The 25,712-nt window shown below is 43.8% G+C and overlaps 1 protein-coding gene across 1 annotated transcript; it reads left to right on the top strand.

Moving 5' to 3' along the window:
• Window positions 1-1,228: 1,228 nt before the first annotated feature.
• WDR86 (WD repeat domain 86) lies at window positions 1,229-25,365 on the top strand. The gene is made up of 7 exons (XM_051612246.1): window positions 1,229-1,260; window positions 1,778-2,102; window positions 4,847-4,988; window positions 7,345-7,777; window positions 16,791-16,926; window positions 21,665-21,768; window positions 23,783-25,365. Exons 2-7 carry the CDS (start codon window positions 1,940-1,942, stop codon window positions 23,999-24,001), a joined length of 1,197 nt encoding a protein of 398 aa, XP_051468206.1. The 5' UTR covers window positions 1,229-1,260; window positions 1,778-1,939; the 3' UTR covers window positions 24,002-25,365.
• Window positions 25,366-25,712: the final 347 nt, after the last annotated feature.

The following is a 25,712-nucleotide window of genomic DNA, read 5'->3' as shown; positions in this document are numbered from 1 at the left end:
CTGTTCCTCCTCTGCCAGGACATCTCCCATGCAGTATCCATTTAACACACGCGTTTCTGCACAGCCCAGGCTCTGAAACACGTCGCGCTGGAGCTGATGCCTCGCGCAACGCGTGCGAGCGCCTGGCGAACCCCTGCCCTGACCGCGGCCCTAGGAAACGGAGCCGACGGGCCTGCTTCCGGGCCTGTGACTTGACCTTAAAAGGTGCTTTCCTGAATCAAATAGGGCAGGAGCAGGTTTTGTGATTGATCCCCTCGCTGTCGGCTTGTTTTTAGCAGCAAATTAGCCTCAGCTGCCAGTTTCTTGCGGAGGGAAACCACCTCAGACCCTGTTGCTGTCTTGCTGGGGGCTCTCAGTCTCCCCATACCACCTTTCTCTGCCCGGTGGATTTATCTTCTGTTCATTTAATTATACCATGGTGGGACAGGACCCTTTTTGCTCCACACAGCTTCTGAGGCCGTGGAGCCAAGCTTTGGAGCGGCTCCAGCCCTCGGCCCGGGTTTGGGGACAGCGTGAAGCCAGGGCCCCGTTGCCAGCCCAGAGCCTGGAGCGACCAGGGATGGGCAGGACAAGGGGCTGCGTTATAGAAATAAGACCATAAAGCTTTGGGAAGGCTCAGAGCGAGAAGGGGAGTTTGGGGCTGGTGTGTAGGAAGGGGGGGGGGGTGTTCCTGAGGAGAGGTTTGGCAGGAGCCGGCCCGAGGAGAGGGGCGAGGGGAGGAACAAAAGGCGATGGCTGCTGGTTCGGTTGTGGTGCGGTTCGCAAAGGGTCCCCAAGCCGGTGGAGACCCTCCCGCCCCCCGGCGAGAGGGGTAGGGGATGCCTCTATTCCCAGGAAGAGGGGAGGCTGCTGAGCGGGAAGGCTGTCCCGGAGGGGCAGAGCTGCCGGGCGCATCTCGGGAGTACGAGGCGGGAGTTTGCGGGGGGGGGGTGGGAGCGACAGCAGCGAGGCGGCGGGGAGGCCGCGGCTGCCCGCCCCGGGGAAGGGGGGCTTGCCGCGCTTGGACGTGGAGGGGGGGAAGGTAATGGAAGGGAGGGCCGGCGCTGGGGGTTTTGGAACCGCCCCGAGGTGGCCTGAAGGGAGGGCACGGCGGCGGCGGGGCGGCCGCCTGGGCCCGGCGGCAGGGGAGGGAAGCCGCGCCAGGCCCGGCGCTGGCTCCGGTGTGTGTGTCCCGTCCCACCCCCCCCCCCCCTTCCCCAACTCCCCAGAGGGTGAGTGAGGGATCGGAGACGAGCCCTGTGCCTCCAGCCGGGGCGGCGAGTGAGCGCCCGAGGGCGGAGATGCTTGCGGGGGGCCATGTGGGAGGGATGGCGGCAGGGCTGGGGGCCGCGGAGGTGATCGCCGCGGCGGGAGGGTCCCTGGCGGGGGGGGGGGGGGGGGGGTGTTGAGGGCCGCCCGAGGCTGGGCTTCCCTCTCGGGGAGGCGTCGGCTCTTGGGCAGTGAGCTCCGTTAGCCTTGAACGTTGCTTCCAGCAGCAGCAGCAGCAGCAGCAGCAGCAGCAGCGTGCCGGCCACCTGAGAGAGCGGGCACCGGGCAGCGGTCCCGCCGCAGCCCAGGCTGGCTCCTCTCCCGGGCTTCTTTCCCCAGCGAGGGTGAGGCCCGGAGGGCCACCTTCCACAACAGGGCTTCGGCTCCTGAGGAGAAAAAGAGGCGCTCCATGGGCTTCAGCACGCCCTGACGGAGAAAGCGATTGGGTCCGCGGGGGGGGGGGGGGACGGGACGGGACACGAAATGGCTTTAACGTGCCCCCCGATTCCTCCTTTGTGTCCCGGTGCAGGAGGGCTGGACTAACCCTGCTGATGTGCCCGCGCTGAGGGGGGTGGCTGAAGGCGGTCGGTGGGAGCCGGCTGGAGAGGCCCAGAGCTCGGTCTGGGGGGGGGGTTGCCCAGCACCTGTGACCCGGCCCCGCAGCCTCTCAACCTCGGCTGGGACCACCGGGATGGGGAACAGCGGCTCAGCCGTGAAGGTCTGCACGGATCATCAAGGAGGCATCAACTGGCTGAGCCTGAGCCCGGACGGGCAGCGCCTGCTGACGGGCAGCGAGGACGGCACTGCCCGGCTCTGGAGCACTGCCGACAGCCAGTGCCGCGGCCACTTCCAAGGTACAGCGGCGTCTTCTCGGCGAGTTTTTCCAGTCCGCAGCACGGGAAAGGCCACACAGCACCTTCTGGTCTCTCTCGGTCCCTGCAGCCTGCTGGGCAGCCAAAATCAGGCTTGTTTGCTGTTGGTTTTGTTTGTTTGTTGTGTTTTTTGTTTTTTTTTTTACTCTTTGTTACAGTAATGTTAGGCGGAAGGTGTTTGATCCAAAAACAGGTTAGCAGCACTACTGACTGCATGGATCCTTTTATCTCAGGGTGTGGAACGTTGCAGTCTTTTAAATTATGTCTCTTTCTAGAAGCCCTCCGTTTTACACCCTGATGAAATGCTGACTTTTTTGTTATTGTCTCTCTCTCTTCTTTTTCTTTTTTTTTTTTTATCCTTGTAATAATTTCATTTTCCAGACAATCTTTGTTTAGAGCCCCTTGACCCAGAAGTCTGAAAAGAAACCTTACTAGATAAGCTGACTTTTTCCCCCCCCACATTTGACGCACAGAAATGTTAACTGCTGGTCTTCTTAAATTTTATATTGCTTTTGCATTTAAACAAAATTGATTATCCTTAGACTAGCCTCTCAATTAAAAAGCAGAGGGAAACTTCAGAAAGTACAGTCATACAGTCAGATGTGGATTCAAGATGTTGGTATTCTCACTCACTCGTATTTTTTTTCGCTTCATACAGAAGGAATCAAACCTCTTAAATTTGGATTTCCTAATCCTTTTGTCTTCCAAAGAAGAAATCACATTGCTGTGACTTTTTGTTGTTTGCTTGCTTGTTTTTGACTGGAGTATTGTCTTTTTCCCCCACATCCTGCCATGGTTCTAGCTCCTGGAAAACTCACTGCATTTGCTTTAGGCTTAGAAATCCCTTTAAACCAGTAATTCACTTTTAACTAGAAAGAGGAATGCATTGAATAATATTCAGAATCTGGCCTGTGTAGTGCTGGTGTTTGGGGTAAACTTTAAGGTGGGTTGCATAGTTTGTGAACTGCCAGTGGTATCAGATAATTGTATGTATTTTATATTTATGTATGCACACAGTTGTTGTGTCAATTTATATCCTACAAGGTGTAATTACTGATAAACCTGTATCTATAATACAGCTTCAGGCTTCTACCAGCATAACCTTCTGTGGTGGCTGCTTTTGACCAGACCAGCACCAGACCTTCCACAGGGGGTTTTGGCATCCTTTGTGTGTCTTGAGTATTATTGATGGTTCAAATCTGACTGACAGACTTCGATGCAGTAACCAAGATGCTTTTTGGATCATCTCAGAGCAGGATTACCTGATGCTGTGAGAAAAATCCTGGTGGTTGAAACCTGTCCCATCCAAGCTGCTTTGCAAAAAGTTTTCACAGAAATGTGAGGATGGGTATAGTTTTGCTTATAGCCCTGGTAATCTGTTTAATTTTTGGCGTCTGATGAATTTGCTTAAGAGGAAACAAGATGTGCTTGTAACGTGGATTCTGATTCACTTTTGAGCTACAAGGCTTTTGAACTACAGGAGTTGTAGTAAAACCTGGTTTTTGCAGTCTTCGAAACAGTGTTTTACTAGGTAGTCTCCTTTCCTTCAGTTTTTTTACGATTTCTTTATTCTACAATGTTCTGTTTTTCTAATATCTTTGTCCATCTGTCTCTCTTTAATCACATTTGTCCTTCTTACATTTTTTTCTTTTGTCCTCAAAGAAAAGTGTTATTTAAATCACAGCAAGGCTCACTAGCTTAAACCAAAGCCTGGAACTTTCTTGTGGTAGTTGCTTGAAAAGTTACAGTTCTGCTCTTGAAAGCTTACAGTCTAAATAATTAAAACAGAAGAGCTGAAGATTATGCTTGTGATTAGATAGGTGACAATAACTTCACACGAGATCTTGGACGAAGCTAGGACTTGAATTCTAACTTGTTATTTTAAAATTTAGGACATTTAATAATACAATAGAAAAATGGCACAATTTGCTAAGCAACAACAACAGCTGAAGGTTTAGGACTGATTCCTCTTCTCAGGAATTACCCTGCTTTTCAGTGTGAATTTTTTTAGTAGTGGTTGTACCTATTCTAATTTTAACTGTAGAATCCCAACATACTCTGGAGACTATATAAATAATTGTGCTCTTATTCTATCTTTCTTTCTTTGTCATTTCCTGAAAGGTATACTGATAGTTTGAAAATTGTGAGTTTTATTCATGTTTTTAGTCATGATGGGGAAAGTACTGGCTGACTTTTTACTAGGTTTGTTTTTTTGTTTGCATTTCATTCTGCTTGGACAGTGAAACTAAACTTGCTGGTAAATCTCATGTTGCTTCGTTTCTTCAAATTTTCATGCTTTAATTTAGGGCTATTTGTGTCTCTCAATCAATGGGGTGTGTTGAAATGCAGCCTTTTTTCCCCTGAAGTAAAAAAAAAAAAGGAAGAAAAAGCATTTCTTTATTTAAAAAAATAAGCCTGTTTTTGACTGGTTTTAAACTTCACTAGTCTGAATTTTATTCTACTAATATTCATTTAGCTCATTATGTTTTTCTAAAACTGTACTGTTTTACTCTTTCACTTAATCCTTATATCAATGAAGCAGAGATTTCTGCTGTTAGTTAAGAGTGCTGTGTTGTGTACAAATCCTTACATGTGGAGAACAAGGCAGTGCATTTAAAACTAGAGTTCCAGTCTGCTTTTTTGTTGTATTTTTATTTTAAGTGAAGAGCTCGACTGCTCTGCCCTGCTTGCGCAGTGATTGAATTTGTTTCCTTTGTCATTCCTAGGACATGAAAGTTACATCACCTTTTGCCACTTGGAAAATGAGGCTGCCTTCACATGTAGTGCAGATCACACCATTCGAAAGTGGGATGTGATGACAGGTCAGTGCCTGGCCATTTACCGAGGACACACATCAATTGTGAACAGGTTGGTTCCATGGAGTTCTTCCCCTGTGCCCCTGTAATCTGTTGTTGCATATATTGTCATTTTACTGCAATTCTCCATTCCTTACACTCATAAAACGGGTTGTGTAAACCTTTGAGTTCATGCTACATGTGTTCTGTGCTCTAATGATTAGTTTTCTTAGCGACAGTGCTGACACATCCATAGACAGCAGATAGGAGAGAAATGAAAGACATACAGCAGGAGAATTGAATCCAGGGCTAGAAATGAAATTCCAGAAGAAATTGTTCAATTGATAACAGATGCTTCTGATAGATAGATTCAAAAACATCACGTCAGGCCTTTGTGTCCGTAAGAGGGATAAAGTCAGGGCTTTTTATGGAATTACTATTCTTGTATGTGCAAGTAAAGTTTAATACTAAACTGTTTCTGCATGACTGATTGGCCTGTCAATTTGAAGTGCCTGTTAATGGTTGTACTGGATTTAATTAATGACAAATAAAGAAGTCAGATTGTTTTTTGAGGATTTTTTTTTAACATTTCTTTTTGGTTGGTTGGTTGTTTTTTTTGTTCCTTACTAAACTCAAAACACATAATGATGTGTAGCTGGATTCTCTAAATAGTTAGGAAGGCTGGCTCTGTCTGTATTCTGGCACTGGCCTGATTTGTGCTTGAATTGGCAAATGGGGAATGTGCTCTCTATTCATATGATTTTGTTGCCAGTTTGAAAAGTTCCAGATGACCAAACTCAGCTGAGCAAGACGACAGGTTGTGGTGTCCCCTGTCTCTGGTTTGGAAATATGAAGTGTAGAAATTTTTAGTTCATTATATGTTTGTGCAGCTACAACTCGTTATTTTGGAGGCCCAATAAAGTGAATTCTTGAGTTGTAATCTCTGATTTGCTCTTTAGATATGTAATAAGTGGGGAGCTCTTGCTCTGCTTCTTTTGAGATCCTGGGCTAAGTGAAATTAGTTGTTTTCTCTCTATTTGATGATAGAAAGATGATTATCTTTGCATGCTGTCAGTCACAGGTGAAGTTGCTGGAATGTGGGGTGGTTTTTTTTGTTGTTTTAATTCCAAGCTATTTTCTAAAGTCAGTTTATAGATAATTATTTGTACATAAATACTAATTAATAATTATCAAGAATGAGTTCTTTAAAACAAATCCAAACAACAAAAAACCCACAAACACAAGCTCTTAGCTAGTATACGTAACTTATGAAAAGTATATAATAGTGCTGCTGGAAAAGATTTTAGAATAACAGAAATCATAGAATCATTTAGGTTGGAAAAGACCTGTAAGATCATCAAGTCCAACTGTTAACCCTACTCTACCATGTATACTCCTAAACCATATCCTCAAGCACCACATCAATCAATTAAACACATTCAGGGATAGTGACTCAACCACCTCCCTGGGCAGCCTTTTCCAAGGCCTGACAATCCTTTTGGAGAAAAATTTTTCCTAGTGTTCAGCCTAAACCTCTCCTGGTGTAACTTTAGGCCGTTGCCTCTTGTCCTATCACTATTTACTTGTGAGAAGAGGCCAGCACCTACCTCTCTACAACGTCCTTTCAGGTAGCTGTAGAGTGTAATGAGGTCTCCCCTCAGCCTCCTTTTCTTCAGACTGAACAGCCCCAGTTCCTTCAGCTGCTTGCAGTAAGACTTGTTCTCTAGGCCTTTCACCAGCCTAGTTGCTCTTCTCTGCACCTGCTCCAGCACCTTGATGTCTTTCTTGTAGTGAGGTGCCCAAAACTGGACACAGTACTCGAGGTGGGGCCTCACCAGTGCCAGGTACAGTGGGAGGATCACTTCCCTAGACCTGCTTGCAACACTGTTTCTGATGCAGGCCAGGATGCCATTGGCCTTCTTGGCCACCTGGGCACACTGCTGGCTCATATGCAGCTGCCTGTCAATGAGAACTTCCAGGTCCCTTTCTGCTGGACAGCTTTCCAGCCACTCTTTCCCCAGCCTGTAACATTGCCTGGGGTTGTTGTGGCCCAAGTACAGGACTTGGCCTTGTTGAAGCTCATACAATTGGCCTCAGCCCATCTATTCAGCCTAAGTCTCTCTGTAGAGCCTCCCTACCCTCAAGCAGATCAACACTCCCTCCCAACTTGGTGTCATCTGCAAACTTACTGAGGGTGAATTCTATCTCCTCATTGAGGTCATTGATACAGATGTTAAACACAAGTGGTCCCAATACTGATCCCTGAGGAACTCCACTTGTGACAGTCTGCCAGCTGGATTTAGCTCCATTCACCACCACTCTCTGGGCTTGGCCGTCCAGTCAGTGTTTTAGGTAACAGAGAACATGCCCATCCAATGGTTATGTAAAAAGAATTATGCTGTTCATACATGTAAACTTGATTTTTGCAGGATCCTGGTTGCCAAAGACTATCTCTTCAGTGGCTCTTACGACCGGACAGCCCGCTGTTGGAGTGTGGACAAGGAGAAACAAATCCAGGAATTCCGAGGCCATCGGAACTGTGTCCTGACTCTAGCTCACTATTCCTCCAGGGATGTTCTTGAAGAAGAGGAAGAGGAAGAGGAGGAGGAAGAGAAAGTGAGCAGAGACCTCCTGGTGACAGGTAGCACGGACTGCACTGTTAAGGTCTGGTGGGTGTCCAGTGGGCGCTGTTACCAGACTCTGCTGGGACACACTGGAGCTGTCTTGTGCCTTATACTTGACGCACCAAACAGGGAGCTGTTTTCTGGCAGCACGGATTATACCATTCGAACATGGAATATTGTCACTGGGGAGCAGCTGAAAGTGTTCAAAGAGCATCAAGGATCAGTAATTTGCCTAGAGGTAAGAACAGAGCCTTCTTCAAGAGCTGTTCAAAGCTGTTCATCCATATCCTAACTCACGTGGGCCTTATTTGTCTTTTCATAAAGGTCTTCTGAGGCAGGTTATAAATGGTAAGACTAAACATTCCTGTAATAACAAAATGATAGTGCTCTGTGGTTTTGAGACAAATTCTCTTTCCTTAAAATACCTTCTGATATCCTCTTGGCACCAGGGTAGTGCCTATCCTGGTCTAACTTCTAGCTCAGTATGTATTTACATCCTCTTAGGTCTTGAAGCTGATGAGTAGGTTTGCTGTGAGGACTGTTCAACTGAGTAGGTTTATGTACACAAGATCACCAGACTCTGAAGAAAAATAACCTGAGCAGGCAAACAGACACAGAGTCAGATAACTTAAAAAAAACCCCAACAAAACACCAAACAAAAACAACAAACCACAAAACAGCCCTAAAACTCAAACCAAAATTGTGGACGGAAGATAATAGGAAAGCATAAAGCTGAAAAACCCTGCTTTAAAAACCACACAGCCATGATCTGAGAAAAGAAAGGGAGAAAGAGATGGCCAAGACAAGAAAACAGCCAAGGAAAGCGGGAAGTAGAGCATGGAGGAGAGGAATCACAAAGCAATGATGGAGATAGGGGAATAAGTTTAATATGATTTGAAAAACTACACCCTGTTTTTCTGTTTGCAGTATTTTTCTAGTGAATATTGCCAGGTTTGTTAATGTTGCAGTGGAGGGAAGGAGGTCAAGCAGATGGAGGGAAAGGGGATCTATCACACAAGCCCTTGTCCTGTATCTGCCAGAAAATTCTACTAGTTTGTTTAAAGAGGGTGTATTATGGTCTGTAACTTAGTTTCAGGTCAGCAAACCTTAAATGTTTATAAATGTATGTGTTTGACTGAAGTTGATGACAGTAGTTTTTCTCACCACTCTCCTTGTTCGTCATCAATAAGTGCTTTTCCTTTACAGAGGCTACAGTATGTATTTCTAAAAGCTATTTAATAAAAGTTGCCCTTGTTTCTGAAGAAGGTAGTCAGAGCTGGTGCTAGCAGACAAAAAGCCTGCTAGTACTGAAGGAATTCTATTTTCTTTCAGTTTCAGAAAGGAAGAAAACCCACACAAAATTATGTTGCCCTAGAGTAATGTTTGTCTTGCTTGAGTAACTTCCCAGTGTTAAAGCTTCTTTTTATGTTTCTGTGATAATGTATTTTGAGGATGCTCAAATAGATTTGTTGCTGTTCGTAGTGTAATGCTGTTTTGCTGTTTAATTGTAACTCTTCTCCAGGACAGACTGGCAACAACAGAGCTAGCTTTAATTTAATTGGGTTCTTGCTAAAATTGGTACACAAAACTGGCTCAACCCTCTCCCAGAAGCCTGGGAAATTCAATTAGACTCTTTGAATGCTCAAGAATGAGCAGTGCTTCTCTGCTTGTGAGCACAGAGTTAAACAATGGTTTTAAACAAACAGAACTTCTTGTAGGGGAGAAGAAAAGCAAAACCAATACATGTATTTGGAAAACCTGAACAATTCAAAGTACACAAGACTACTGCTGCCAAGACTGTGTTGGCAACAGTCCTGGCCAAATCTTCTTCTAGCTGTGATTAACTGGTAGCCCCTCACTCCTCTCAACACTGGTTGATGTTTGAAGCTAGAAGAGTCCAACTGAGGTGCATACTGGGCCCACAGAGAGCATTTTGTTTCTAGGCCTTTAAAACTTATCCCAACTTAAGCAGTCACTGTACTGCTGTTGAATAGCTTTAGGCTGTCGATCTTTCCTAATTCCTCCTTCTTCCTTAGTGGGTTCAACACTAGCCCTTCTGTTCCACTTGGCTTCCTCTCAGCACAGCCCACATGGTATTTTCATTCTTTTAGAAAGGGCTCAATCACCAGAATCCATACAAAGATGTTACAACAGAAGGAAAACTTCCTGAATAGAGGTGTTTATTTTTTAAAATTTTTGTTTTCTTCTCAAAGAGCTCTTGGAGCCTTTTTTTTTTGCCTAGAGCTTCTTAGTGACAGTGTTGTAATCTCTGGCAGTGAGTCGGGTTAGTATTTTTCAAATTGTGGGTCAGGAAGGACTTGGAGGTAGTTGTGATTTGTTCACAGTAGCCAACAAACAGTTTTAATTGTTGACAATAGTTCATTTTCTTCAGGGCAGGAGGGAGCTGCTAATTACACCAGAGTTTTATTCCCTGTCCTGGAGGAGCTGAGTTGGTACCAGCAATTAAAAGAGTTACCTGTTTTCTAGGTGGTATAATGTTTTTGTGGGGAGACAATAAAGGGGAAAAATAAAGACTTATTTTCATTTTATTTCAAATAAAGATCCCTAAGGGAGAGTGACCTTTCAAAAACTTTTTGAGAAATGCACAGTGTGAACTCTCGTGCTGGACACAGATCAGGAAAAATTTTAATATTGAGAACATATTTTCCTCAACATTAAAAAGTATTGTTATTAATGGGAATGCCCCAGGATGTTCTAAACTGCTGCAAATTAGATCTGGACTATTCCAGATGTCTCCCATTACTTTCCAGTAAATACCAATAGTGTTGCTGTAGCACTGAATGGAAATTCCTGGAGCTTCTTGAAGGAGTGTTTCTGGGTAGATATCAGTGAAGTACACCCATTATTTTCCACCTTGCTTCCTGCAGTGCTGGCATGTGATGCCACAGGCATGTTCAGATATTGAATGTTCCCCAATTGCTCTGAGATCCTTTAGGTGTTGTTGCCAGCTAGCCTGAGTTAGAGAGCCTGGAAGCAACTGATCTGGCAGAATGGAAAGCATTGGTGAGCTTTTAGGTTTTCCTTTTCCCCCATCCTTGGTGGTCCTGGACAGTGGAGTGAAGAGGATGAGCTGTTCAGGTTGTCCCCAGGGCTTGTCCTGAGGTCAGTCTGTTGCAGGTGATTTACCAGCTGAACTAACTGCATGTGGTCTCCTGTCCAAGCAGTTCTGCTGCAAGTGCCAGCTTATCCTAATGTCCTTCCACTATCGAAATTAGACTGACAAAGGTTTTGCCAGGAGACTTTCTGTCTGCAGTGGGAATTGTGTGCATGCTAGGTGCTTTGGCAGCTTGGAGTACTTCACTCTCATGGTCAGGCAAGGTAACTAGCAGTGGAGCAGCCAGCACTCTTCACTCCATTTCTCCTGCAGTGCATTGATAGTTTGGCAGGCAAGTGACAGCAGCTGTTTTGAGTGCTCCCTTTTCATACAAGAGCAAATTATGAGATTTTATAGGAAACGATGGGAAAAAGCAAGGGTGGGCTGACTAATCACACAGCTCATGCTAGTTCTTCCACTTGAAAAATTTCAGGCCTGGCAGAAGACCAGTATTTGCAATTAATAATCAAACATGCATTTTCATTAATGTGACTGCCTGCAATAGGCTGCGTAACCCTGACTTAAATATTTACTTGTGTATGTTTCTCTAAATGTCTCCAAAGTAGCTTTGCAAACTGTTCACAAGGCTTGCTTTGTCCTTTGCTGATTGTTCTGCCTCTGAGTATTTATCAGAAGTATGTGCCAAAAGCTGGCAGAGAGAAATGATCCAGCTTGGAATTTAGCTTGGATCCTATAGCAAACATTCTTGCAAGAAAACTCCTTTCTTGCAGAAGAAGTTTTAAAGGAACATGAGTGGACTTACTTCTGGTTTTCCTGCAAAAGATCCTTTGTTTGGGCCATTCCCTTTAGTTGCCTTTTCAAGCTGACTAGAAGAAAAGAATGCTTTGAACAAAGCTGTTGTCTGAGCTCCATTTATACACTTAACTGTTGTGATGGCAGGGACAGAACTTTTTTGTTGTCCCACCAATTAAATTAAGTGCACATAGGTTTTGTAATTTGGGTTTGTGATGCAATTCATCAGAGGATGAAGATGTGAGTTAGAAGGATATAAATGGGTACAACACCTGTAGAGAAGAAACATGTTTCTAGGACCATTACTTTGCTCTGCAGTAAAAAAGTCGAAAAGCATTCTCTAGCAGCCAGACCAGAGAGCTCATTCTGGATGGATTCTCAGGAAAAAAACCCCAAACAATTTCTTGCCCACTGGGAGTTTGTTAGCTTGTTAAAATGAATGTGGTTTGAATGGGATCCTGAAAGTCTAACTCAGTTTAAGGCTTACATAGCTGTAATTTGAGATTGGTCCAAGATAGTGATTTTTAACTTAGAAGTGGTTGTAAACAGAAGACTCAGCTGGGGGACTGTAGGAATAGTGACCCCAATGTGAAGAATAAGTTGGTAGTGGTACGTGGTTGCTGGTGTGAACTCATTGGGGAGTTCCTGGGAGCCAGTCTGAGTGCAGTGACCTTCAGAGAGAGGATGTGTCCAAATCTGGAGAGCCAGTTGCCTCTCCTTAGATGAGGGTTAAATTGTTTCTTACAGCAAAGGTTAATCGGGAGGGCAAAGTCCATTCCTATAAGGCTGAAATACCTGCTTAACAGCTCTTTTGCAGATTTTCTTGGCATTGATACAGGTATAAATTGTATTAAGCTGCTGCGTATATTCAGTTCAGCCAAACTTGTGGAGCAGTAGGGTTGTGATTGTCTTGAGAGATGAACCCTAGATGTGATAATTTGGGGTTTTTTTTTATTCACTGTGGTGTGTCTGGGGGCTATGGTTAAGGTCAGAGTTGCATGAAACAGACATTCTTAAATAGTCAAACCTGTAACTGCTTCAGCATTTACAGCCTGGATTTTGCTACTATTGTTTATTACTCACAAGCAAGTCTGAATGAACTTTTTCATGAAATAGCACATCTCCAGTGTTTTGGCCTGAGGATTAAGACAAATTTGCTCCAGTCACATGTCTTGGTGTTTCATCTGGTTCAAAGCAAAGTCCCTTAGAGTACAGAGAAAAATTAACTGTCCAAAATTACATGTATTGATGTTTTTGCTGTCCGTCTGAGGCTTTAGAACTGGGCATTTGAATGTCACTAGGTTTTTAATTATTTTGAAGCTACTCAGGTTTGAAATGTCCACTCGGCTCATATCTGAGCTGCAAATCTGGCCTGTGTTGTCTGCTGTGCTACAGGTGTCCTTGCCATGCCATGCTTTTCCTTGTCATGAGCTTTGTTGGGCAGTTAGCCAAAGAGAACGAGGTGCTTAAAAGCCAGCCAAGGAAAATACAGCTTTGAAAATATCATCACTTCTCCAGGCAGTTGCAGATTAGAATATGTAACTGTTTCTACTGATCGTTTTTAAACCAAGAGCTGACAGACTTGGGTATATCTGAAAAAATCTGTTGAGTGAAATTTTACATTTTTCCAAGTCATAATTAAATTCTTAAATGAGGACTGGGACCTAGGGAATTGGTTAAAGGTTTGGGGACGGATCAGCTGAACCTAATGTGTTGGTGGTGATGTTTAACCCAAGGAACAGCAACATACTGTTTTGCCCAGTAGTCTGACTGAACTGGCTGATCTGGGTTAAATGGCCTCTGCAGGCTGAGGAGTTTTGAACCCATTTGGAGAGTGCCACAACCCCTAGATGGGAGAAGCCAAGCTGGTGTAAGGAGGTTAGCAAGAATCCCAGAAGCAGAGCCAGCAGAAGGTGGCTTAACTAGAAACCAGTGCTTTGGGGACCTGGAAGTGGGCAGGGAAACTATGTTACATTCCCTCTTCCTTGGACCTTTAAACCAGTTTTCAGTACAGTCATAGCTTAAGAAAAGTGTTTACCAGAGACAAAGACCTATGCTTCTGGCTGACCCTGGACCTCCACTTCTTCCACAGCAAAGGTGGCTTATTCCGAGTCAGTGTGAGGGCATTTGAAGACTGTGTCCAACCTTGGCAAGTTAGAGGCAAGGCTGCTGTGTCTGACTTGTTGGGGCATAACCACACCCTGTGGATACAAAGTCTGAAAGAAGGCTCTGGAGTAAAAACACTGATTTGGCATGGGTCAAACTGGTCCTTTTTTGGCTGGATTTCAGTTCCCCATCTATAAAGTAGGGAAGGTATTTATTTTATATAACATGGTGTGGGGCCTGCTTGTAAGGTGCCTTGTCTAGGGAGACAGTATGTGATGATTATTATAATTTGTATTAAATACAGATATCTGAAATGTTGTTGCTTAGGCTGGAGTTGTAAACTAGACCTATCTTTAGTCAAGTGAGGGAGGAGTTGTCTTACATAAACAGATTCAGATGGCTACAGCTGAGAAGTTGTCCTTGTAAGGGGGAGAAACAGTGAGTTTTAAGTTGTGCTCCATTTCAGACATCTGCTTTAGGATGAGAGGAATTGTGCCCTAGACTGCAGTGGCTACAAGGGGACTATCTTAGCTGTAGATACCTGTATCAATTTAGATGAGCTGATGCCTGAATCATACCACTAAAGGCAGATCTGACTCACAACTTCAACCTGGGCTGATATCTCTTGATGGCTTTCTCCACTAATAGCTATTTTGTGCTGTGTGTTCTAAAAATGCCATGAAAATGAGAAGCTTTGTGACAGTCAGAGCTTCCACAGGGTTTTGCTCTTGGCTGTGCTGCAGGCTCACTCTGTGGCATGCAGTGGATTATTTAACATGTTAGTATTTCTGTTTCCATGCAAGGCTGAGAATCCTTTGCTACTCTGCTCATCTGCCTAAACTGGTAAGGGGGAGGAAGGTCCTTGAAAGTATATAATGGGGCAGCCTGGGTAGCACAGAGGCTTTGAATTTAATGAAGGTGGTTGGTGTGCTGGCCATCTCCACAGACCTCAGCCATCGGAAGCTTTTACAACTTATGATCCTGGTGCTATAAATTACCTGCGTAAGCCCACACTATTTAACACATTTGTGTATCTAAAAAATTAGCAAATGCAGGCAAGTAACAGCTTTTCTGTTTCACTTAAGCATTTATGCACCCACTTAAGTGTAGCAATGAAGCAGTATAACCTAATGTACCATTAATGCCGAGTGGCATTTATCTGCAGGAGGTTATGACTTAGTGTTTTCCCTTGTTCAATGGGTGGGTTGATGCTGCTAGCAAGTTGTCTGAAAAAGAAATGCAATGACTTGGCCAAGAACAACTCAGGAGGATCTCAAGGCATTGTCTTTCCTTTAGCAGATGCCATGTGACAGTGGTCTTCGTACCCGTTCAAGCTGGGCCTGGAAATGAAAAGTCAGGGCATCTTCTCAGGCTAACTGTGTAGCCTCAGTTAGCCTGAGTTTTTTGCTATTGCTGCTGGTTATTCCTTCTCTTTCCTCACTGAGATGTAGTATCAGTGCCATTGCAAAAACAGCTTAAAAGTAATAGGTTGTGACATTTCAAAGTACTGCTGGCTTTTAACAGTGTTATTTGTTTTACAAGCTCCTGACACATACCTATGAACACTGTCCCATGGGCCAAGTTCTGCTGGTAGGAAGTGTGGCATGTGCTGCTCTAACTGTGCTGGTGGGAGCTGTGTCCAGTGATCATCTTGGTTAGCTTGCATAGTCCCATCACTGCAGTGCTTTGTATCTTTTGTTTCTTGTTCTTGTAACACAGTGCAAATGTTTTTTTGCACAAAGCTCAGTTATGGTGCTTTTTGGGAATGGGGTGATTCCTTTTCAAAATGGAAGTGGAGTTGGGAGAGATTGAAAAACATTCCAATCTTACAAAGTGTGCAAGGAGTGGGGACTGAAGGTTTATACAGGGGAAGAACCAGGCCCTTAAAAGGGACCTGAGAGCAAGGACCACGTCAAGTTCATTTATTGTTTGTTCTCCCGTTTTTGTCATGGAGATACGTGAGAAGCCGAAGAGGTTGGTGCTTTGCTGGTCACTTGAAGCTTCTGGTCTGTGTGTCTGGAGGGCAAACAAAGTGGTGTTACTCCTTGTGGAAATTCTGTTTCTATGCGGGCTCAGAGTTCCCCCTCCTGCCTCCCCATCCTTTAGATACTGAGATAGCCTCCAGTCTGTGGAGCTTACCTCGACCGACCGGCTCTGGAGTGCCCGAGGGGTCCCTGGCTGCCTGCCCTGCCCTGCCTGCGGGTGGCCGGCGTTGGGCCAGCTCCGGGCCTGCGGGAAGATGCGATCAGAGCTGTACCTCACGATGTCTGCTGAAGCCTTTAGTTTGTTTTCATTAGATGGACAGAGAACACAAGATTTTTTTTCTCTGCGCTGTGGAGAGTCTTCCTGCTGAGCTGCCAGGCTTTGGAGTGTTTGTTGCTGTATGCTAGCTAGTTTTACAGTCTTGCACAGGTCTGTTATTCTCTCTCTCTCGGTTTCCCAACTGCAATCCTTCCTTTGTCATTCTCTTTTGTGTCTGTCTGGAATAAAAAACAACCTCCACCACTGGTGAGTTCAAACAATGTGTAGGATGACTGGTGTAATGAGAGAACCTTCTTCCTTGGGGTTTTTAGGCAGAGTTTTTCTAAACACGCAGCAGAAGACAATCTGATTGAAGAGGTTTAAAAACCTGTGTAAGGATGATTCATTAAGCATTCAATAACACAGTCTAAAAAGACTTGTAGAAACACTTATACAAAACAGTTTAAAGGAAGAGTTAGTGTTTCCAGATACTGACCTTGTGCAGAATAATCATGTTAAATCCTGGTTTATGTTGGGTAGGATTTTGTTTTTGATTTACCTTTTTTGTTGTTTTTTTTCTTAATCAAAGTTGTTCTGAAATTTTTGTTGTAATTAAAACTTTCAATCTGGTAAGAGTTCTTGCCAAATACGCTTTGCAGAAACTACACTGCAGGGTCTGTTTTGAGACCATATTAATGTAACTAATTACGAAAGTGAGGTTAACATTGTTAAGCTCACTGAAATCCTGCCCACTTGTACCAGCAGGTGGGCTAAGTTTTTGATCTGAAAAGTGGGAGCTGTTTCTAAGGCCCAGAAGTCAACTGGGCTTCACCATCCAGCCCATCATCTCCCAGATGCAGCTGTGGAGAGTGCAGGAATGGTTTTGCTCACCATCCCTCTGTTTCAAGGTGCAGTTGTTGCCCTTTGTAACAGGCTGTTGAGTGGGAAGCGTGACTCTGTGTGAGTCACTGCACTGCAGGTTGGTCACGAACACTCCTGAGAGGCTGTTGCTGATGTTTTTTTCTCTTCCCTTCAGCTAGTGAATCGGCACTTGTACTCAGGAAGCGCGGACAGGACAGTGAAGTGCTGGTTAGTAGACACTGGGGAGCGAATCCAAACGTACAAGGCTCACAAACACAGCGTTAGCACTTTGAAATACCACGCTGGGATCTGTAAGTTGCCTTTCCTATGTTTAGCAATCCCTTGTCCCCTTTTCAATGTTTTGTCTTTGATCAAAGATTTATTAATAGACAATACTATCATTTTGAAGGCTTGTGAAATTGTCACTTTTTTTCAACCCCAGCATGTTTATGTTCAATATCAAACTTCGCTGCACTACTCCCATGTGGGAAGATTAGATCTTCCCTCTGTTTTCCACCTCTGAGGCAGTTGCTTTATTTCTGTTACCAAGGGAAGTGGCTCAAATCATGAGCTGTCTGTGGGTTGCTTGTATAGCTGTGGTTTAACCTCGCTAGTCTGATGTCTGTCAGTCTTCTGCTCCATACGTGGGGGCAGCAAATGCTGCTGGATATGCAGCCCTGTGCCTGCCTCTGCTACTGTGTCATGGACTGTCCAAAGCCAGAATCACGTCTCAGATGCTGACTGCTTCTTTCTAACAGTTAGGCTTCCTGTTCAGACTCTGACCATCTCCTATGCTCCTTTTCCACATGTTCTTTTCCTTTTATTTGTTCTCTTTCATGAATTTGTTCCCCCAACCACCTTTCTGCAGTAGCCAAGCACTGCTTGCCTTACTGATGCTTGGGACTGAGCTTCACTGCTTTCACTACTGGTCACACTGGTATCTTTATGTAACAGCCTATTGTTGTCATAACAGGACATTCTGAGCATGAAACCTCCCTCTTTAAATCCCTCTCTTGGCTGGCTTTCCTTCTGCACATCATCTATGGATTTCTAGGCTTGGGTTGCAAGGCTGGTCCTCTGCTTTAATCAGCCTGAACCTCTTTCTGTGTCATCCTGGTCTTAATCTGCTACTGATGTTAGATTGATCTGCCTTCATTGGCTTCCCAAACAAGTACTTTTCTCCTTCAGGGTAACATGGATGGCAATGCCTGTCTTCAGCTAATCTAGAAACTTGCAATGATTTTCTAGTTTTAATTTCTGTACCAACATGTAGCACCAAATAAATGGTTGCTACTTGGGCCTTGGTATCTCTTTTGACAGATTGTCAGCATGAGAGTGATAAATGGCTGTCAGATGTAAAGGGGTACCTGTTGTTGTACCTGCACAGGCAGATTGCAGTGTAATGGCAATTGTCTGACATGGCTGAGTGACCACATTTATAACCCAGGAACTTAGTTGATTTCTTAATTATGTTTGGATACTTAACGTGTAACCAAGGCCACAGGCAGATTTTGATTTTAATAAGGTCTTCCTTTCAGCATTAGACCCACAGCACTACTTTTTTTCCATTAAAATAGTCTATTGTAATTTACAGGTATTTTCAGCTCTCCTTACTTATATTGCCGAACTACCCCACTCTCTCCTACCTGCAGGTTGTAATTTCTGCTGGTTTCAGCTTTTGCAGTTGGCAAGAAGGCTGAAATGGAAGGGGAAAGGGACTGAGCTTATGCTGTACCCTGAAGCTGTTATTGCTCAAAGATACAGGACAGTAGGGCAGGGGAAATGAGCCAGAAATTTTAATCCAGGATGAACACTAGTACACAAAATATGGATTTTATTTTTTTGTGTATGTGTGTTTTTCCCCTTTTCATTATAAAGAAATGAAACAAAATATTGAATTCATCAAGACTAACTGTTCTAAGCTGATGTTGGCCTGATCCAGTGGAGAATCTCCACATCTGGGTGGGAGATGGAGAGACTCTCTCCTTCATTAATGTGACTTCCAGAGCTGCATTTTTTCAGTGTTGCATCTGCTTTTCATGCAACCAGCATAGAATTGACCAGACTTTCTAAACCCATCACAAAGAAAGTTTAGGCTCAAACAAAAGTTTCATTATCTGATGCCACCCCCATAAGCTCTGCAGCTTTCTCTCTCTTCCCCCTCATCCTCTCACCCTGTCCCTGACATACACATACATTATCTTTCCTTAACACTCTTCTTTCTTAAAATGCAGGCAATATTGCTGCATTTAGTCAGACTTGTGAAGAACATCCTGATAGTGTGATGGAAGTGTTCACACAGTTATTTAAGATCCTATTTTAAATCAAATGCAGCATTCTAGAAGTGTCAGAGAGAAATGAATTGTTCCACTTATAGAGTAGAAAAGTGTCACAGAAAAATATTAGGGACTTTAACTTAGACACTTTTTGGTTCTTGAAAGAGGACATTTCCCCTCAAAGTTTAATTTATATACTAGGATTGCTTGTATTATAGTAATTCATTGCAATTCTAATGGAAACGAAACAATTAGATAAGTGATCAAAAGTGTGTTCACTGGATACCTATTGTTTGAGTTAGTGTAGGTTAAAATTCTAGCTGTTGACCTGGGACAGATCAGCACTGTGTGTGTCCATCCTCTCTTAAAAAAATGTGGAGAAAATACTTCAATACAAATGATGTTTGTTATGGTTTATGTCACATTTGCACCAGCACAAGAACGCAGAAAGAATCTCTGCTGAGAAGTGGTAACTTTCTGTTAGAAGATCATATCCATAGGCTCATTGCCCCAAAGAGTTTATGGTCTAAATAAAATACAGTAGAAGAATGAGAGGAAAAACATGTTTCCCAAATGGCTTTAGTGTATAGGGAGTCCAGGCAGATCTGAGAACTAAGCTATACATCTTCAGAATTAGTTTCTAGTGGCTTTCCTCAGTCTGCTTAGCATGGGAAATATTAAAGCTGTTCTCAGTATAGTTTACTTAGTGATACTATGTTGGTTATTTCTCTCCTACAGTATGTGCACAGTCATTTAAAATGTAATGCAGTTTGTATTTTTTCATGTGCAGAAACTTTAAGGAAACTTCTAAATCTTGTTCTTCCTCCCAAGAGTCTATGAAATTTAAGTAAAAAATAAAAATGAATTGTTGATTTTGGGGGTGTTTTTTATTGTTTGTTTCACAGGTGGTATATATAAGCACATATTTAAATCTTAAATGTGGCTTAGATCAACATCTCTCCTTTGAAACTCAGAGGTGTGAAAAGATGTACTAAATTTAGAGTGACAGTTCAAAAGACATAAAAGATGTCTGTCAAAAGCAAAATCCTGATAGCAATAGCTAAAGTAAACTGACAGCTGCATAGTGAAAACAGCTCTTAATTGGTTCCTACTCTCTGCATATGTGTAATAGTATTAAGTTATTTCCATTCACTGGATAAAGAATCTCTACCTTGTTCTCTGCTTTACATTGTTGTTACTTGCAGAATGGGCTGCAATGCTTTTCAGGATTGTGTTGGCACCTAAATTTATAGTAGCCCACAGAAAAAGATGTTGATTTTCCACATCCAGATGTTTCTTGAAGGTCTACTCAGAAATACAAAGCCTCCTGCTGTTTAATTTGAAGTTGAAAAGCTGATGGCAGTAGGTAGCCTGTTTTCTCATCTCTTGTTGTAGTCCTGAATTTACTGCTGTGATAATTTCTTCACTTCTCTTTAGGAATCCAGTGCCTGACTTCCCTGAAAGTTAAGGTATCTGTCTTCTGGCACTTCAGTTTTGTAAAAATCTTTTTATGGTAGTGGCTTTTGCAAAGACCTGACATACAGGGAGCAGTGAATCTATTGCTTTTTGCAGTTTGGAAATACTTATCTCTAGGTAAAACTGAAGTGTTTGGCTTAAGTGAAGGAAGGTGAGTGTTTACGAAGGCAGTTGGTAAACCCTTAGAGCATACAAATGTGCTCCTTTTTGGACGTATTGCTAACTATAAAGTCTAGTCAACACTGCTTTACAGTTTCTGGATGCAGCAGTTCTGGGGATCAGAGATGAAGATTCTGCAGTGTTGCAAAATGGTTCTTTGAACATGTTAAGATACCTTAAGGAAACCTGATGAACACCCACGTTCTCTGGTCATGCTTAGTTTACTTAAAAAAACAAACAACTCCCCTCCTCCCCAACCCTACTCGTGTAGCACATGTACAATATAGCACAGAGAATACATACAGCCAGAAGGCTCAAATAGTTCAGTGCCATTCTGAAACAGAGATTATAACCCGGGCCTTGAATCACTTAAAGGCTCTACTGCTTGCAGAGTTCCTAAGCTAGAGGATTTAGCTGAAGAAATCTACCACATGGAAAGAATTTAGAAAGCTTCTTTGTAAAGCTGCCTACACATGCTGCTCACCTCTAAGGAGAGAAGGTTTAACTGTGGTATTTCAACAGAGACAGCCATACCTATTGATAGTAAGCTTATGGAGCAAAATGGGTGGAAAATCAGTATGTTTTAATGAAGCTAAGGCCAAATTAGTATAATTAGTATAAGAAGCTAACAATGTTACTGCGGTTTGCAGCTTCCCTGTACAGATGCTTCTGCTGCTTGATGCTGCAGGAGGAGTGTTGAAGGTACTGTAGTACTGAATGGAAACCTGGAAATAAGTTGGTAAAACAAATTGAAGGCTTAGTGGAAATCCTTAAAACCAGACTTGAGATAAGTTGCCCACTTAGAATTATTGAAGCATGTTTACGTGGGGAAATGTATGTGGAAGAGTAGAGCAGAAATAGGTATTTGAAGTCTGCGAGGAGTGAAATGCTGGTGTGTAGGAACTTCAGGGTTAAGGCAGTTCAGTGTTCTGAAAAACACAAATGAAAACAAGCGTGCCAGGGTCAGCAAAATGAATGTTATCTGGGCTTGCTATAATGGAGAATAGACTCAAGGCTGAGAATGATACATTGTACTCCTTTGTGAACTAGTTTTAGGGACATTTTTAAACTCCCTTGAACTGACTTTCTGTGGCTGCTCACATTTGACCATGTGCTGTGTTATGTGGTTGCGTTGCAGTGTTTACAGGAAGTGGTGATGCCTGTGCAAGAGCTTTCAATTCCAAGAGTGGTGTCCTCCAGAAGATCTTCCGAGGTCATAAGTTTATCATCAACTGCATCCAGGTCAGGAAGGGGTTTCTTTGCTGGGATTTCTCACTTCTGATTGCTCCCTCATTTGTTTTGTGGGAACTGGTGTGGCTAGCTGTTCTGTGTGTCTTGGGTTGGATGTTGTTCTAGGGTAAGATGAAAAGTAACAGACTTGAATATTCTTTTTTACAAACTCTATAATAATAAGTGAAACCGCAGCACGAGTCCCCAGGGACAGTTCTCTGTCTGTGATTGGAGGTCTTTCAGGTCAGGTTAGACAAGCAACCATAAGAAATGAGACAGATGTAACAGATCCGGTGTAGGGGCGGGGAATGGACTCTGGCCTCATGAGGCCCCTTCCATTACAAGATGCTGATGATAAGTGTTTGCAATGCTCTAGGGGGAAAGAAGCTTTTGCCTTATCCAAGCAGAATAAAATATAGCATTATCCTCCTAAACCCCCAGGCATGGCATCCCTCACCAGTTTAGCAACTGCTTGCCAGCCTTTCTGATCTTAGTGAAGAGCTACTGATGACCTCCATGTGCTACCCTGTGCATAAACGTTTATATAGACATTGCCATCAGGATCAATTTTGGTGAAGGTATAAAGATGACAACCTCTGTAGCAATGGCTGACCCACATCCTACCAGACTAATGGAAAAGTCTCTGCCACTGGCTTAAATTTTTTCTCAGAGCTAATTAAGTGCCTGAAGTATTGCTTGCATATTGTCTAGGCTCAAGTGATACTGGCATTTAGAAGTTAAAAGGGGAGGAATTAGTAATCCTTGCTGGTAATGCAAAGACCATTATCATGCAAGGAATCATGGAGGGGGAAGTTTGAATCCTTGGATGCTTTGTGCATTTAAGAATCCCCACCTCCCTGCATCAGGAGCTCAGAAAAAACTTCATGTAGGATGAGGATTTTGGTTAAGAGTGTGAGACCCTGGAAATATTTCTGGCAGGCTGACAGTTGAAAGGAAAAGAGAGGAGAAAAAATTCCTTTTGGAGTTGATCCCAAGCATACAGAGCTGTAAATATGGTTGTCTTCTCTATATTTTTTTTTCTGAATTAGCAAGTGGCTACTTGGTCTTAGGCTGAAAAATCTTGGGTATTAACCACTGGTTACCTGGATGTATTTGGGTGATAACTGAGACAGTCACTCTGTGGAGCTCTTAAGTATTGACAAGGCCAAGCGTGGCTTTGTATTTTATTTAGAATTTCATTTCCAAGTGTACAGGGCAAAAAAATCCTGGGAAGAGAGAGGACTGCAAAGAGGTGACCTTAATACGATCTTAAATGTATTAAGAAGGGATGGATCAGGGCTGAGGGGGCTGTGGTTGTGTGGTGCTCCACAGTGCTGTAAGGCAGACTGCTGGTGGGGTGCTCACTATGACAGCCCACCTCTGGAGACTGTGAGTGCCTGTGGGAACAGAGTGGTGTGGGAAGGGGAAGATGATCCAGTCAGAGGGCTGGCTGCAGGGCGGGGCAAGGACAGTTGGAAACATCACCGAGAGCAGCAGATGTTTCATTAAGGAAATGAAACAAGGGACAGTCAAGGTTAAATGACTGCAGGTTTGGAAGAACGACAACATTTGAAGGAGGAATTGTATCTAGAGCTTGCTGCAAAGGAAGAAGGGAAGTGAGAAGCAAAGCATTGCTGACAACACCCCTCCCATACCCTGTGCCATCCCCACATGATGCCCACGGATGCTGATTTTGGTGCCTCCTTAAGCTTCAAAACCAGCACAGAAATTCCCAGCCTACTCTGACATTGAGCTTAGTTCCCCATTGCATTTCTAGTGGGTTTCGGTTATAAATAACTCGCTGTTTATATTTTATGGCTCTGTGAAGTGGCTGAGAAATGAGTCCTGACTTGGTGATGTCTCATCCCACTTCAGCAACTTTTGTGATAATTTATACTGGCTCTTGCAATGAGCTACCAGGCCTGAAGTGTTAGGGTCAAGCTGTGTTTGCTCTGATTTTTGACAGTTTCATCGTGCCGATTCTAAGCTGGAGGGTTTGGTATTAAATGTGACCCTGTTGTTCCAGATCCACAACGAGCTGCTCTACACAGCTTCCCACGATGGCACACTAAGGATTTGGGACATCCGGGGAATATGCAAGAGAAATAAGCGGCGTTTGAAGAAGGAAAGGTCTGTGCAGGGCAGGAGCTCTCAGAAGGGAAGTCTGTCTCGTCTGTTCAACAATAAAGTTGGCTGTATGGTACAGCAAGAAAATGGGGAACATGAGACTGTTGAACTAATGTGACTGTCTAGGACAGACTTCCCATCAGTGACCAAAGCTGAACCTTGTTTTCTACACCACTGTGCCCATGTAAAACAGAACTTGGAAAGAGATGGGAAATGGCTTTGCTTGAACCTTGTTTTCAGGAGCCAGGATTCTTTGTGACTGTCAGATGGACTCAAGTCAAGATACTGCTGCTGCAGAGCACTCCCAGCTGAGGAGTACTGGGGTCAGGAGGGACTGCAGGGTGGTTCAGGTGATGCACCTCTGTGTAATTAGGAACTGTACTTACAACTGCTTGTTTTCAGTTCCTGCTGGCACAGAGGTGTTGCACATTTCTGACTGCCTAGTATCTAATGAGAAACATTCTCACCTGTTCCTGTTGTCTGCTCACATCTCCTTTCTTTGATCCCATGAAAGGTGCCCTGCAGTATGACTACAAATTCAGTTTTCACAGCTGACCTTTGGGTCAGTTTTTTGCTGATCAGACCAACCAATGCAGAATGGTGTGGCTCAGCAGAAAGAGTCTACAGCAGACTGGACACCCCTCTGGGAAGCTGGGAGTAGTAGGACAGAAATTAATTTAACAAAAAAACTAAACCAACCCATAAGCTGGAGAACAATCCAAACCTCAGATTTTCTGTACCAAGGTCAGCTGTTTGCCAAGGCACAGCAGTTGTCTTCCTCCCACCAACCTAGCGGGTTCTTCTTTTAGCCTTTTATGATCCTGCACTTCAGAAAAGGAAGCATCAATGGCCTCACACGTGTCTCCTGTGTGTATGCCCAGCTACCAAGGTTCTGCAGGTGGGAAGCTCCTGATGGGCTCCTCTGAAGGGCCTCCTCTTGGCATGGCAGGAGTTGGAAGGTGTTCCCTAGGCACCATTCTGTGGTGGTGGCTCTACCTCCTCTCTGGGCAGCCTGGTCCACTGCTTGACTGTCCCTGTGGGGCAAAGGTTTTCTTTATACCCACTGGGAATGTCAAATTGTGGGGTTTTTTTGTTTGTTTGTTTGTTTGTTTGTTTTCAGGGGAGAGGAGTGTGAAACAGGAAGATTTATTGAGTGCTCTAGATTTCGTCTTTTCTCCGAGCAAGGCTCTGCCTGGTCTTGTTTTGCTAGGTTGTTACAGCATTGAATAGACAGTCAAACTCAAGAGGAGTTCTCCCAGTCTTTTTCCAGGTTCATCCCTCTCTGATAACCACTGAGCCATGAATAAACTAGGGTTCTTATATTTTTCTACTTGCAGATATAACTCTTTGTAGAACTAGTACAAAATTATCTAACCACATGTTTTTATTTTTATGGCTTTATTTATTCTGTACTACAGCAAGATAAAAATGCTGTAATCCTTTTATAGAATGGACTAATAAACATGTGGCATCTACAGCCAACTGTCTAGTTTTTATTTTCTTCTCATTTAGAAGGAATCTGGCTGGCTGCAGTTACACAGCAGTTAAGAATGGATGGAATATGAAAAAAAAAACAACAACGAACATGCATTTCTGGAAACGTTTCTTGCCTCTCCCTCACTGCTGGGGCTTGGAGTCAGGCATGCTGTGGAGCTGTCCTGCCTCCTCCCAGGCCCTAGCCTGCCACAGCTCAGTTTCCCAAGTCACACCAACCAGAAACCAAAGCCTGATGATGCTGGCTCAGCATGTGCTGTGGTGGCACCAAGGACCCCTACCCTGAGACTGCAGCAGTGTCACGGGGTGGTGTCTGTCATTGCTGTTGTGTACCC

This window comes from Apus apus, chromosome 2 (assembly GCF_020740795.1).
Source record: "Apus apus isolate bApuApu2 chromosome 2, bApuApu2.pri.cur, whole genome shotgun sequence".
NCBI lineage: Eukaryota > Metazoa > Chordata > Aves > Apodiformes > Apodidae > Apus > Apus apus.
This window is presented reverse-complemented; position numbering and strand designations above follow the sequence as displayed.

Coding starts and splice junctions, on each gene's coding strand:
- WDR86 (XM_051612246.1), top strand. CDS start 1,940: ATGGGGAACAGCGGCTCAGCCGTGAAGGTCTGCACGGATCATCAAGGA. Junction 7,778..16,790: donor GATCAGTAATTTGCCTAGAG/GTAAGAACAGAG, acceptor TCTTCCCTTCAG/CTAGTGAATCGGCACTTGTA. Junction 16,927..21,664: donor GAAATACCACGCTGGGATCT/GTAAGTTGCCTT, acceptor GTTGCGTTGCAG/TGTTTACAGGAAGTGGTGAT.